Source organism: Papaver somniferum, chromosome 2, assembly GCF_003573695.1.
Source record: "Papaver somniferum cultivar HN1 chromosome 2, ASM357369v1, whole genome shotgun sequence".
Lineage (NCBI taxonomy): Eukaryota > Viridiplantae > Streptophyta > Magnoliopsida > Ranunculales > Papaveraceae > Papaver > Papaver somniferum.
This window is the reverse complement of record NC_039359.1, coordinates 159,570,238-159,586,195: the sequence shown is the minus strand read 5'-3', so window position 1 is coordinate 159,586,195 and position 15,958 is coordinate 159,570,238. Positions and strand designations below refer to the sequence as shown.

At 35.9% G+C, this 15,958-nt stretch overlaps 1 protein-coding gene and 1 pseudogene across 1 annotated transcript; one reads left to right on the top strand and one right to left on the bottom strand.

Annotated features, from left to right (window-relative positions):
• Positions 1–8,867: 8,867 nt before the first annotated feature.
• On the top strand, positions 8,868–11,715 carry LOC113349570 (beta-fructofuranosidase, insoluble isoenzyme CWINV1-like). The gene is made up of 7 exons (XM_026593548.1): positions 8,868–9,161; positions 9,300–9,308; positions 9,402–10,270; positions 10,358–10,516; positions 10,748–10,986; positions 11,070–11,166; positions 11,379–11,715. The coding sequence occupies exons 1-7, from the start codon at positions 8,960–8,962 to the stop codon at positions 11,556–11,558; spliced, it is 1,755 nt and encodes a 584-aa protein (XP_026449333.1). The 5' UTR covers positions 8,868–8,959; the 3' UTR covers positions 11,559–11,715.
• A 44-nt stretch (positions 11,716–11,759) lies between these two features.
• Positions 11,760–15,661, bottom strand: LOC113349571 (annotated as a pseudogene).
• Positions 15,662–15,958: the final 297 nt, after the last annotated feature.

Sequence of the window (15,958 nt, the reverse complement as noted above, 5' to 3'; positions counted from 1 at the left end):
TCGAACTTTTTTGATTGAGAGAAACCAAAGGAATTGGATTTTCCAAGTCCACGAACCCAGTCCGCGAACTGACGGAAGTTCTCTTACCGAGAATTTCTGCTGGGATTTTCCAAAAACTCGTTTGCGTGTTTAGTCCGCGAACTGGTAGAAGTCTCTTTGCCGAGATTTTCTACTGAGTTTAGAAAACTCTGCCGGTTGCCTTAAGTCCGCGAACTTGTTTGTGAGCTTAAGTGGTTATGATCTAAAGATGTGTTATGTACATGAAACTTAAATTACTAAGGAATGCTTTATGCAAACCGTGGATATAAGTTCATGAGTCGATTCATCGAATCGAATCATCTTTGTTTCAATTGTGTCTTGTGTAGTTACATAAGATCTCACAACAATTGAACAACTCTCTAACTAGTTCAATTGACTCAAATGAACTAGTTATGGTGAAGAAGAACTAGGTTAATATGAAATGCTCATATGGTTAACCTTTTGGGTTACTATGTTAAACCAACATACACGTACACGTTTGGGCATGATTTTCACAAACCCAGTAAATGTCTACCCAATTGTATGTGACAAGCTAAGTTTTCGATCTAACAGTTGATAAATATTAGCTTGAATCTAAATCAGGTTTTCATCTAACGGTGAATATGGATTGCTTTGTAACTAAGGCAAAACCCTGATTTGAAGGCTATATAAAGGAGACATCAGCATTGGGAAAAACTAATCCCCACGCGTCTGTGTGATACTAGTGCGCTCGCTAGAGTCGATTCTCCTTTAACCTTTGGTTTTCTTCTCTAAAACCAGGTTAACGACTTAAAGAATTCATTGGGATTGTGAAGCCAGACCGATACTAATTTTATCGTAGTTGTGTGATCTGATCTTGCATCTTCTATCGTACGAGTACAATCTTTGATTGGCTTGATAACGTGAGAGTTCTCCGATAGGCAAGATAAAGAAGTCACAAACATCTTCGTCTCACTATTTGTGATTCCTCGATAAACCGCTTGTGTTGTCAAGAAAGATTGTTGAGAGGTGATTGATTAATCTAGGTTGTTCTTCGGGAATATAAGACCGGATTATCAATTGGTTCCTGTTCACCTTGATTTTATATCTTAAGACGAAACAAAACCTAGGGTTTTTCTGTGGGAGACATATTTATCCTTTGATAGACTTTTCTGTGTGAGACAGATTTGTTTGTTATTAAGTCTACGATTTTGGGTTGCAGCAACTCTTAGTTGTGGGTGAGATCATCTAAGGGAATCAAGTGCGCAGTGTCCTGCTGGGATCAGAGACGTAGGAGTACAACTGTACCTTGAATTAGTGAGAGACTGATTGGGGTTCAACTATAGTCCAGTCCGAAGTTAGCTTGGAGTAGGCTAGTGTCTGTCGAGGCTTAATACAGTTTGTATTCAATCTGGACTAGGTCCCGAGGTTTTTCTGCATTTGCGGTTTCCTCGTTAACAAAATTTCTGGTGTCTGTGTTATTTTTTTCCGCATTATATTTGTTATACAATTGAAATAATACAGGTTGTGCGTTAAAGATCATCAATTGGAAATCCGACCTTTGGTTGTCGATTGATATTGATTGATCCTTGGACATTGGTCTTTGGTACCGTCCAAGTTATCTCTCTTTGATAAAGACTCGCAGATTTCCATTTGCTTGAGTAAAGATCAAATCGAGAGATTGAGATATAAACTCTTTGATATATCTTTTTATTGATTGAGTCTAACTGTTTAGTTGATTCTCATAAAAAGTATATTGGATTTTGTCCATACAGATTTCTAAGCGAAATATTGGGTGGTGTTGTTAGACCCCCGCTTTTTCAGTTTTGTAGTGAACTGAGTATTTCTCCTCTCTCTAAGCCTGCAACTTTATTTGCCATGGAATCAACAGAGAAATTCACTTCCCTCAAACTATGTACAAATTGGATATTACTTAGTAATTCCTTTATTCTTATCCATCTTACCTGGAAAAACCAAGGCAATTTTCTAGAGTTATATGCACTGACTGCAGCTTTAAAGTCTGAGTTGATACACAGGTCAAGTTTATTATTCTGTATTGCCCATTCAGCTTCACCTGCAATAGCCATTATTTAAGCAATGCAATTTGTTGCAACTCCCAGTCCTTTAGCTTCAACATATATGAACTCTCCCTAATCATCTCTACATACAAATCCATATCTTGCTGCACCTGGATTAGAAGCTCCATCACATCATATGAGTGTTTGGTTTCTTGCAGGTAAGAAAAATCTCACTGCTACAATCTTCTGTATTTTTATTGGTTGGTTTTTCAGTTCAAAATTTCTAAAACCATGTAGTCATAACTACAGTCCCACATGAAGCTCTTTATTCTCACTGCACAGTCTTTTGTATACTGTTTTATTCTTGTCTTGAAATTTCCAATGTCCACTTTTTCCTCATCAAAACAAATTTTATTCCTTAAGAACCAAAGTTCCGTCATTGTTATGGAAGTAACAAGTACCCAAATGTCTTTTACAGCTCCACTTTTATGTTTGGAAAAATTCATCACATCTTCATAAGATTTTGGATTGCAGAACAAGAAAATTCCTCCAAGCCATTCCCATATTAACTGACTAAAGTTGCAAAACCATAAAATATGCTCCAGATTATCAGTATCAGCACCACATATGTAACACTTTGAAGCTAAACTGAAACCTTTGCTTTTTCTTTTTTCATCAGTTGAACAAATCCCCCTCACTATCTTCCAAACATTGCTTGCTATTGTAGGATGAAGATTTGGATTCCAAACATATCTTGCCCATTTCATCTTTTGATAATTCTCTCTAATCAATTCAACATCTGATGACACAGTGAACTCACCTGACATAGTTCCAGTCCAAATACTAGTATCATTTTTTTGAGAAATAATAGGTAAGTCCTCCACCTGAAAATATTGTAACATTCTAGAAGGAATTAGCCATTCACCATTAACAATCAAATCTGCTACCTTCATGTTTCTGTTATGCAATATATATTCATCTTCCTCATAAATCTCATTCAGAGGTTTCTCCTTAATCCAAGCATCATTCCAAACTGAAATTTGTTCCCTTGTACCAGTGATCCATATTTTATGTAGCTTAACTTCATCTATAACCCATTTAAAGCATGGCCATACTGAAGATTTTTGTATCCAGTAATCCATTCACCATTTATATTTGTAAACTTCGCTCTCATAAATCTTGTCCATTCAGCTTCAGAGTTCTGTATCTTCCAAACTAACTTCATCAGCAAAGTTTTGTTTATCACTTTCATTCTGTTTATGCCCAAACCACCTTCCTCCATTGGAGAACATGTGTCATTCCACTTTAAAGTAATACGTTTTCTTTCATATGGGTCCCCTGTCCATAAAAAATTTCTTATGAGTCTTTCACAAGTCTTCACCACAATTGCAGGCCACTTATAGACTGACATGTTAAAATTGATTTTATAAGAGTTATTCTGTCTTTAAATGACAGCATTTTCCTAATACATCCAGTCAATCTATTTTGTATCATTTCCACTACACCCCAAATTGTACTTGATTTCACAGCTCCTGGTTTCAAGATTACACCCAAATACTTGTCTGGAAATAAAGAAAGATTCATTTGAAGTTCATTTGCAATTTGGTGCTTTCTTACTTCTGTTACTCCACCCACAAAAATCTTGCTCTTCATTTGATTGATTACTTGTCCAGAGGATACTCCATAATCACTTAAAAGTTTCATCACCTTTTGTATATTTCTTTTATGCCCATTGAAAAACAAAAAAACATCATCTGCAAAAAGAATATGTGTGGGATGGACTCCTCTGTAGTTTACTATTGGTACAATCTTATTTTCCTCCACCATTTTACTTAAACTTCTGCTCAAGACATCCTCAGCTATGACAAATAAAATTGGTGATGATAGTTCACCTTGTCTCAATCCTCTGCTCACTTCAAAAAAGCCAACTGGACCACCATTTACTAAGACTGAAATTCTTGCTGAAGTAAACAATTGGTGTAACCACTTTACGCACTTTTGAGAGAAACCATACTTTTTCATCACTTCAAAAAGAAATTCCCAGCTTAGGGAATCATAAGCTTGTGTAATATCCAATTTCGAACCTACATTTCCATCTCTCCTCTTTGTGTCTAGTACATTTATTAGCTCAGATGCCAAGACAACTTGTTCTTGAATACATTTATTTTTTATAAAAGCTCCATGTTGTTCAGACATTAGTTTCTCCATCATCCCATGTTTTGTAAAAATCTTAAAGCTGAAATTACTCAATCCTATAGGCCTAAATTGGTTTGGTCTTCTAGCACACTTTACTTTAGGTAATAGAAATAGAAAGTTAGAATTTAGACCTTTTGGGATAATGCCCTTTCTCCAAAAGTATTGGACTGCCTTGATTACTCCATATCCAATTATTTCCCAAGCATACTTGTAGAAGAAACCTGGAAATCCATCAGGACCAGGAGCACTACCAGCATTCAATGAAAAACTGCTTCTTAAATCTCCTGAGATGAAGGTATTCTCTCTAACATCTTCTGAATTTATCACTTCTGGTATGGCATCAAAATACATTCTATAAAGTTAACTTCCTTGAATTTGAATTTCTCTTTAAAATGGTTCTCCAAAGAGGTAGCAATCGTAGCCTGATCATTAATTATAGTACCAGCATTATCTTCCAGTTCAGTTATAGTATTTGTAGCTTGACTTATCTTTATTGAAGTATGAAAAAAACGGGTATTTGCTGCACCATCCTTTACCCAACTTATCCTTGCCTCCGGTTGCAAAACTGATTGATGTTGTTGAGTTAAAATCTCTTGCTTTCCTTTATATGCCACAACCAAATTGTTTAAAAGTGAAATATTACTTGGATATTTGTCTGAAATTAGAGTAGCATTCAAAACTTCTTTTTCAGCATCTGTCAATTTGATTCTAACATCACCAAGGATACTCCAATTCCATTTTTTTATTCTTATCTTCATATTATTCATTTTTTCATAAACACAAAATAGGATTACCTTTCTCTTCTTCATTCCAAACCTCCTTGATTACTCTCTTGAAATCTTCATGTTCCAGCCAAACTTTTAGGACTCTGAAAGGAATATTTTTAGGTTTTGGAATCATTACACAAGATCCCAGTAGTGGACTGTAATCAGAAATACTTCTTAATTAGTCCCACCTTATAACTCCATGTAGGATATTTCTCAATCCATTTCAAAATATACAGAGCTCTATCCAAGGTACATACAATTCTTCTAACACCTGCTCTATTATTACACCATGGATATTGTAATCCTGAACTTGGAGCTTGAACTAAACTACAGAAATTCATCATTTCATGGAAGTCTTGCATTGCTACTCTTAATGGATTTCTTCCTCTAATTTTTTCATCAACACTTAACACAGTATTAAAATCACCAATTAACATCCATGGAAGATCCACAGTATTAATATTCATCAATTCAGTCCATAATTCTCTTTTATCCACAGAAAGTGAAGCTGCATGAATTCCAGAAACTAAAAATCCTCCAACATTTATTGTAATCACTTGTCTTGTTATTGATACCACTGTAGATTCTTTTATTGAAGCACTCCAAAATAACCATATATCGCCCTTTATCACCACTAACTGAATTATGTATTAGTTTGTGATTCATACCTGATAACTTTAGGCTTTTGCAATATTTAGAATTTCATTTTATTTTTGGTTCCACCACCCAAACTAAAGTAGGACTAAAATTTTTAACTAAACTTCTTAGTTTATCTTTGGCTCTAGGTCTTCTTAAACCTCTGATATTCCAGAATAATGTCTTCATATAGAAGGTTGAGATTGAGAACTAATACATTTATAAATTAAGGAATGCAATCTTTTGCAAACCGTGGCTATAATGTTCATGAATAGATTCGAGTGAATCAATATCGATTTTGCTTCAATTGTGTATTATATACTTCTGCGCGAATATAAACAATTGAACAACTCTAGAACTAGTTTCATTTGAGTCATTTGAACTAGTTATGATTAAGATGAACAAGGTTGATATGAATGTGTTCATATGGTTAGCTTCGGTTAACTATTGTTGAGCCAACAAAGTGTACACGTTTAAGTACGATTGCTCATATCTAAATTAAGTCACTTTTCATTTGTGTGTAACAAGTTAAGTTCGATCTAACGGTTGAAAGATATTAGCTTGAGTCTAATCAGGTTTTCATCTAACGGTGAATGTTGAATGATTTATTACCAAGGTAGCATTGATTGCAAACTCTGATTTGAAGACTATATAAAGGAGAGCTCTAGCAACTAGGAAACCTAATCCCCACACCTCTTGTGTGATACTAGTTGCGACTAGAGTCGATTCTCCTTTAACCTAGATTTTTCCTAAAACCATTATAGGTTAACGACTTAAAGACTTTATTGGGATTGTGAAGCCAGACCCGACTATTTTCTCTGTAGCTGCGTGTTATGATCTTGTTTTATTCTATCGTATTGAGTATTATCTTCTGTAAGATTTGCTCGAGATTTAATCTCCGATAGGCAAGATAAGAAATAGAACTCATGGAGATTTAATTACCTGATATAGAACTCATGGAGATTTCATGAATGTTGGTAAAAATGGGCCCTAATTGCCTAAAAATGGTAAGGGGAAATTAGGCTAAGGCCCAAAAAAATTATATTTACAAGCCCAATTTTTTTTTTTTTTTCAGATATTCTCATTTTAAACTTTAAAAGAAAATGTAATTTCCCTTGCCATTTTAATCTTTAATTTTGACATATTAAATTTGAAGCCAGGTGCAAGCCCTGTTTTAGCCCAATAGCATTACGAAAATGCCGAAGTAAGTAAGTGTGTTTCTTTCTAACATTCAATGCAGCACGCATGCAGGTATATTACTATATTAGCCAGTAGCCTGGTATATAGTTTAAGGATTAGGGCGGGCAACATCTTCAATTCTAGAACATGTCCTTTACATGTGTATGCATAGAAACATGCAGCGATTAGTCGATGACTTGATGTTTAAAATGGAAACCAAAATGAATTTTTATGTAAAACTGGGATGAGTAAAATTGAGTAATCGTGAAAAAATATTCCAACACCCACCTAAGTAATTTCTGGTTCCATCCCTGCTACATGCCCAAATGCCGATGGAACCATGCACGGAGTGTGAGAAAAGTTTGATCGACATGAATCCTAAAGCATATCTAAATGTTTTATCACTATTTTCTTCTTCTAGGTGGTCAGTCAATCGACCAAGAGGAAGGCATAAATAACATCTCCGCAACCATGCTTCAAAAAGAAAGAAAAAATCTCCACAATCTGATCAAAAAAGAAGAAGAAAAAAAGCATCTCCAGGTAAGAAGGTTTAAACTCACGTAACTAAGGTCGGCTATGAGTCGACTTATACTAGCCTTCTACAGACCATTTTGAAGACTGTAGACATGGTCTACCTTATTTTGTTATGAAGTAGGGCAGAGAATAAAAGTAGCTATAAATAGGGGGTGAATCTACTTCATTTTGTTGTCAAAATTTAAGAGAATAATTAATCAACTGGTAGGGTTATGCCAAGAGAAAATGTGATTTGACTATGAATTGGGATCTGATTCAGATCTACCTTATGTGATCAGGCACCTGAAGAATGAGTGGCTCTGTTGGGCGTGGTAGTTGAATTGAGCTTTTCAGTGTTGCGTTGTCCGTTCGACTGAGATGCAGTATTATTTTGAGTAATTAATTTTCTTGTCTACTGTTTAGTAACAGTGAAAATGAACACCTTTAAAGACATCTTTTCATTTAATATAGCTGTTGTATCAAATCTAAATATGTCGTTAAATATCTCAGGTAGCCCCTACACTCTCATCAAGAAAAATCTTACTTTTCCTATACAAATTACCATTTGAAAGACCAGGAACTGTTACCCAAATTACCATTTAAAGTGTGATGAAGATTTTTAGTACCGACCTCTAAAAACCCCAAATGGGTCCATTAAATGTTTTACCATTTATGATGGGTTAAGAACTTAATGTGAGGTTGCTGCAGCCTTTTAATATTATGATTGTACCACCAAAATCTTGATGCAAACGCTGGCCTCAAGCTCTGTCGACACAATTAGATGATGCTACCGTTTAGGTATATTACTGGGGATGATTGATGTTGAAGTTCTAGAGACTACTTCAGCATCAACAAAGAAATGTGGAAAGAAAAAGATTTCTCATAAGTTTGTTGAAAAAATTATGTATCACTTGCCCATGTTATTGTAGTACCGCGAGGTACCAGTTACCTGAGTTCGAAAGTCGTTAATAAAATCTCACTTTGAAACCTGATTTGCCGTGGCCAACAATCAGAAAGTTGAGATTATTTCCATTGTGTTACTCATTTTTGATCTATATGTACGCTAGCCAAAGACCGACTTTCCAAGGGTTATATCTTACATGGCACTTGAAAATTGGGTGGAAATTATTGCACGAAGTATTTGTTTTTTGAAATTTATCATACCCTTGTGATAGATTTTTTTGTAAGTTAGGCTTAATCTATATTTTGAATGTCCTCGATTATTTAGCACTACGCCTTCTTTTTTTCTTTTTCTTTTTCTTGTTTTTTTTTTTTAATCTTAAATTTTATTTCAAAAAATCAAATAATTATTTATATAATAGATAAGCGAGCAATAAACTACGCTGCAAGCCCTTTTTTGAAATTGTAGCGCCACTCCTTTTAAAATCAAAGGTCGACTAATCCCATTGAAGAAATGATATAATAATTGTCACATTCAACAAGGACGAGTAACTGTACCACCCAATGGTGAATGGTCCATTTCAACTTTTCAGGGTATCATTTTTTTGTGTTGTAAATACAGTGTTCTGAACACACTTTTTTTCGCCACTTAATGGTGTTGCCTTGGCATAGACAAAACTAAACAAGTTGGCCCTCCCCATAAATACCCATTTTTGGTTCTTCTCATTTCCACAACAACAAGCAATACTACTCATGGCTGTGATATCTAGAATTCATTGCTTCATTGGTTTCTGTTTTCTTTTGCTTCACTATGGTTTTCAAGTTGAATCTTCACACCAAGTTTATTACACCGATTCCGAGTATGAACTTCTCTCTACTGCTACTCCTACTTTTACTGAAAATCAGCCTCATAAAACTGGTTTTCACTTCCAACCAACAAAGAATTGGATAAACGGTAACCGTATTCTCAACCCCCATCTTTGATGCTGTTGTTGCCTGCTCTCTTTTTCTTACTCTCATATTTCTTTTGTTTTGTTTTTGCATAATCTTCCACTAATGGAACTGAAAATTTGTGTTGTACCCGGAATTGCAGATCCGAATGGTGAGTTTCATTTCTATCTTCAGTTATATATATTCTGAGTACGCGGTTATCTTTTCATTGTTTTCTTTATTTTGATGTTCGGCACTGTTGCAGGTCCGATGATTTACAAGGGAATTTACCATTTCTTCTACCAATATAATCCAACAAAAGCAGTTTGGGGTGATATAGTGTGGGCTCATGCTACATCGACAGATCTTGTAAATTGGATGCACCATGCTTACGCCATGTACCCATCAGAACCATATGATATAAACGGGTGTTGGTCTGGTTCCGTTACAATTCTTCCCGGAGAAAAACCAGTGATTCTTTACACCGGAAAAGACCACCAAAATCGTCAAGTGCAGAATTTAGCGGTACCCAAAAATCTATCTGACATTTTTCTGACAGAATGGGTGAAAATACCTCAAAATCCTCTACTGGTGCCAACACCCGTTAATGGAATCAATGCAAGTGAATTCAGAGATCCTACAACTGCTTGGAAAGGCCATGATGGGAGATGGAGAATGCTTGTTGGAAGCAAAAGAAATGGGCACCGAGGACTGGCAATTCTATATAGGAGCAAAGATTTCATTCATTGGACTAAATCTCAGCATCCGCTTCATTCAGCGACTAAAAATGGAATGTGGGAGTGTCCGGATTTCTTCCCTGTTTACCTTAACAGTAGTAAAAATGGTGTCGACACTTCTGTGATAAGTTCTACAGTGAAACATGTACTTAAACTCAGTTTAGATGACACGAAACATGACTATTACACGGTCGGGAAGTATTTGCATGACAAGGACAAGTACATTCCTGACCATGGATCTGTTGAAGGTGATGCAGGACTAAGATATGATTATGGGAAATTTTATGCTTCTAAAACATTTTTCGATAGTGAAAAGAATAGAAGGATTTTGTGGGGTTGGATCAACGAATCTGACGCTCGTGGAGATGATGTCAAGAAAGGATGGGCTGGAATTCAGGTAAGCACCATTTAAACAAGTAATGCATCTATTCTTGAATATGGACTATATAATTTTCTTTCTAATTCTTGATGGTTAATTTCCTAGGCAATTCCTCGGAGTCTTTGGCTCGATAAATCTGAAAAGCAGCTGGTGCAATGGCCAGTTATGGAAATTGAAAAGCTGCGTAAAGAGCATGTTACTCTTGGTAATAAAGAGCTTAAAATGGGTTCGGTACTTGAAGTTTCTGGTGTAACAGCCTCTCAAGTAAGTTCTTTATTTATTATCTACCTATGCTTTTGATAAATCGTTCCTTCCGTCCCATTACAAGTCCAAAACTAGGCTGAGTATGATTGCAGCTAATTCCATGGAACTATCAATTTTAACAGTATTCATAGTTTTCTCTTAATTGCCAAGTTTCTACATTTGTAGCATTTCTGTTTCAAGAATCCTTATCGACGAAGTCCACCTAATAAATGTACATTATTTTTCTAAAAGGTGGATGTAGAGGTATCATTTGATCTAAAAGCGTTAGAGAAGGCTGAAATCATGGACCCAAGATGGGTTAATCCACAACTACTTTGTAGTAAAAAGGGAGCATCAGTCAAAGGTAGCTTTGGACCATTTGGTTTCTTAGTTTTGGCATCAAAAAACTTAGAAGAGCAAACAGCTATCTTCTTCAGGGTATTCAAAGCTCCAAAAAGATTTGTGGTTCTCATGTGCAGTGATCAGAGCAGGTTAGAGTTCTTGCATTATCTTCATTTTACATTATATCTGCACCTATATATACTGAAATGCCTTTTAAAATGCAATAAAACAGGTCTTCTTTAAGCGAAAGCCCGGAACTAGACAAAACTACATATGGAGCTTTTCTTGATGTGAATCCTCTCCATGAGAAGCTTTCACTAAGGAGCTTGGTATGTCATCCCTTTTTCTACTTTGAGAATATCCTCCACTATACGCTTGGTTGGTTTTCTTCATTGTGATAGTGTTTTCTTTGTTGGCTTTCTACAATAAGCTCATATGTAAGGGGATCAATTATGCTTTTGTAAATCTACTTTTTGTATCATTCCCGTTGTATTTGAGACTTTTGACAACACTACAATATGAATGTGTTTGTGGGTTGCAGATAGATCACTCGGTTGTGGAAAGCTTTGGTGGAGAAGGAAAAGTTTGCATAAGTGCAAGAGTGTACCCAAAGATGGCAATTGATAATGAAACTCATCTTTATGCTTTCAATAATGGAACTCAAAGTATCAGAATCTCAGATCTCAACGCTTGGACAATGGGAAAAGCTAAAATTATTTGAGCACACAAAAGGAAAAAAAGATGGTCGAAATGAAGAGAAACAAAATGAGCAAACACTTTGTAATTGAGGGTTGTGGATGCAACACTATATCTGTTATGTTTTACTTTTAGTTGTCTTGGTGCTGCACAAATTCGAATAAAGGCTTAGTTAGTTGAAATATGATGCATCAAGTACTCAAAATACCAGTAAAGAAGAAGAAACTTGGGAAAGAAAGTAGGATATTTACAAATTAACCTCAGGAAAATGAGGAAAAGAAGAGTTAACTATAAGACAGTAGTGGATGAGCATACAAAAGAACTCCACAACTGAACTGAAAGAAGTGAAAACGTACTGTAAAGATCATGTTTTCTAACTTGGTGTTTCAGAATTACTATACCACTAATTCGTGCCCCTAACTGGTGGTCTCGAAAAGACCCCCATCTATGTCTGTGTGTTTATAGAATATAACAGAGTTAAGGAGAAGTTGTGGATGTTGAACTATTGGTCCATTCCTCCCATGTTTCCAAGCATACCCATCATGTCTTCCGATGAACCCATTTGCTTCATGATTTTTTGCAGACCACCCATGCCACCTACATAAGTTTTCCAAATGATTAGTAATGTGGATTAAGTGTTCGATTCAGCAAAAAAGGTGTTATAGTTATAGGGAACTCATGTTGAGAGATCATACGTTAAAGGTCTTAAAATAATGTGCTTCACTAGGTTAGAAAGGAAGCATAATAACAACAAAGGGAACCAGTTACCCTCGGTGCTCAAATTACATTGGGAACTCTCACAACTGTTTAGGCCAAGAGGGATGCAGTGCCCCCACAAGACTATAAATACTTCAGAGAAGAAAATGGATAAGAGAATACCAAATTGCTTCAGCATCTGTGGAGGAAGAACTTTACTCATTTGTTGTGGATTCATGTTGCGGGACAATGCACTCTTTTCACCCTTCTTGGGTATTTTGAGGAATCCTTTCATCTTGCCCCAGACCTTTGCTTGTCGTTTGTATTCTTCCAACATCTCCATCACATCTCTGAGCTGACGACCTGAACCCCTTGCTACCCTCACGACCCGAGACTCATTCATAAATTTTGGGTCGGTACTGTCCAACTCTGATGTAAGATGTCACAAGCGTGTCAAGATACATGCAAGCATTCTCACCTCTGAAGTAAACAAAGTCATGCACATGCACTTCAAGATTCACAATTGCCCTATGAAACACTCCAGGCAGCATATCCGAAATATAAACTACTAAAAAGTAACAGTGTTATACAAAAGGAGGTACCTTCATTTGTCATCGAATCCATCATAGTCATGTAGCGTTTAATTTTGAACCAACTTTCCTTCTCATCACCCTTAGGCTTTAATTCTGCACTATTTACCGGAAGCATAGCGAAAATCTAACAAGCCACAATAAGATCACAGTAATTTTAGAGGTACATCACATGCCTCCATATGAAGGAAAACAAGTAAAGTGAAGCCAAAGTCAAATATGATACAGGAGAGAAACAAAATCTCAGACCTGGCTAATGGGACCCACATTGAGTAGGTTCTCGTACAGCTGATACATAATCCTCAGTGAAAATTTTCCTTCAGATAATTTTTGGAGAAGCTCGGATAGTTGATCCATAGGGACAGCATCTTGGATTTTTTCCATAAAGCCAGACCAGTCACCAATACCTATAGAAAATGAAAGTTCAATACATGAAAAGACTTTTTCAACGACGAACTATATCAAACATGAAAGTGTATCACGAAAACAAAGTGTTAATGATACCTAATAGACGGCTGACAAAGGGCTTAACATTGAAAACTTCAAAGTCATACATATGCTCTCCAGTCCCAAGGAATATGACAGGACTCTTTGTGGCTACAACTCTGCCAAACAAGGAAAACTGAATTCAGATCTTGATAATGGAAGTGGAAGAACTCCAGCTGACATGCTAGTCCAGGTGCCTAACACGTACACCTCTTACAATAGGGCTCCCTAAATTCATTACTAATTCCTAGTAATTCCCCTAAGCAATACTTTATGTATCAATGTTCTTTTAGATAATATAAGCCTCAAAATCATATGAAGCTTACATTTTCTTATAACAAAAATGATCCGATTCTTGTATAAAGAAGGGTTACTCTGATTCGAGAAGTAAAGGCAGTAAAGACTAAAATGAGATACAGCTATATAGTGGCACTTACGCACTAAGCGCACCACCTCCTTTGCTGCACCCTCAGTTTTTGTAACGATAATAGCACCAACTGAAATACTTCGATTGAAGGCTTGAGCTTGACTGAAAGCAGCTTGACCAATACTACTATCCATAACGAAAATAACAAGATCTGGTTTCTGGATTATTAAAAAAGACAGTTGGAAATCACTTACCTAGTAGACAAATAAAACAAGAGATGACAATAACAGTAAATATAAATTACCGTTGATTCAGCCAGCTGACGCATTTCTTCAAATAGAGAAGCTTCCTGCTGATGGCGACCACTTGTATCTACAATAATAAGATCACAGTTTTCCTTCTTGAACCTCTCTACCCCTTCTGCTGCAATTTTTACAGGATCTGATTCCATATAGCTGTTGACAATAAAGCAAATCACTACGTTGATGAGAAAGTGACATAAAATTAAGGAGTTAATGGAATAGAATTTTCAAACAGAAAAAAGAAACGAGTTTGCAATTGGTTGTTTCTAAAAAACTTCTCATATCACAATTAGCAAAGAATAAGCAAAGATATGTCCCATTGGTAATGAAATCCAGAGATTTCGAAAAGGAGGTGGCACTATGTAAGACATAATACCAACACCTCATGAAATTATGCAAGTGGACAATTCACCAAATTGTAAGCTACTTCACTGGCTACTGCTACTAAGAATTGGCACTATGCAAGCAGAGGGATGACTGTAACCCACTCCATCTAACACGGTACCTGACTTGAGCCATAATAAATACTACCTACGTTTCTGGAAAAGAGATACTATCACTTCTTCGTTTTAGGAAACGTAAAAGTATCTCGTTTCCAGAAACGGAGGGAGTATAATGTTGGCGAAATGGACAAGATTAGGATCCAAATGTATAACCTTCCATAGAACGGGATCTTAGCTTTGGTTGCATTTTGCTTCAACTGATCAAAAGCACCAGCTCTAAATGTATCTGCACAAACTAGTGCCGGTTTGAAACCTTTCTTTTGATGATAATGCGCGTATTTTGTACAGCTCGTTGTCTTTCCAGAACCTCCATTGTCGGAAGAAAAAAAAATGTCATAGTGAAAACCATCAGAAACAGAATCTACATCCACTAGTCCAATAATGCGAAAACACTAGGGAGTGAGAAAAGGATAACGATACCCTACCTTGCAAACCAACAAACATTATAACACTTGTTTTCCGCTTTTTCAGCATGAAAGAAGGCTTCCCAGTATCCAACATTTTACATAGCTCATTGAATATTGCCCGACAAGGAGAGAACCTCTTATTACCGCAAACCATAGCAAAAAGTTACAGGACGACACATAGCTTATTTAGGTCAATTTTTTCTCCAATCAAACAGTAAGCATAAAACAAGAACTCTTTAATTCCTCTCTAATTTTGTGGGTTTAGGTCAATTTCTATTATGTACCTGTTAGATGAGAACCTTAACTATAATAACATAGCAAATGTTGCAGGATAACACAAGCTTTATCAGAATACTCAGTCAGAAACATATAAATGATATCCTAACATTGTCTCTAGCTATCTTCTATTGTTCATATTGTAATCAACAAAAAGAGCTAAAACATAAAACAAAAACTCTTAATTTTAATTTCCTCCTAATTTTGATCATTTTAGGTCAATTTCAATTATGTACCTGTTGGATGATTCTGCGCTTATTATGACCAGCAGCTAAATCATCAAGATTAACAATCTTTTTGATATTAATTTTCAGATTTTTGACAAGATCGAAATGCACATCAGCTTTTAGTAAAGCACGAGTGATTTCATCGAGACAATCATTCAATGCTTTCTCATCTATTACAGTTTCATTGTTCATCTTTTGAAGAGCCCGCTTAATTAACCTAACACCATTGTTACGGGTGATCTAAATCTCCGGTGGAATTTTGGGGAATTTTCGGAGATTTATAGGGTTAGGGGTTTTATCTGAGACTGAGAGGGAATATAGAGGCACATGAGAAAGGGGAATTCATTTTATGTTCACCTATTTGCCACCCATAGTTTTCCTATTTGCCACCCTCATTACAAATTGTATAGTAATTCTATTTTTTCCTATTCACCACCTGGGAAGGTCAAATTAATTTTACTATAACTATCACCATTCTTATTAGTTTTATTCTCCATTAATCCCTCATCCTTCAAAAAAACATTAAAATAAAATTGATCTTAGATTAGAGTTCGTGTTATATAGAACACCA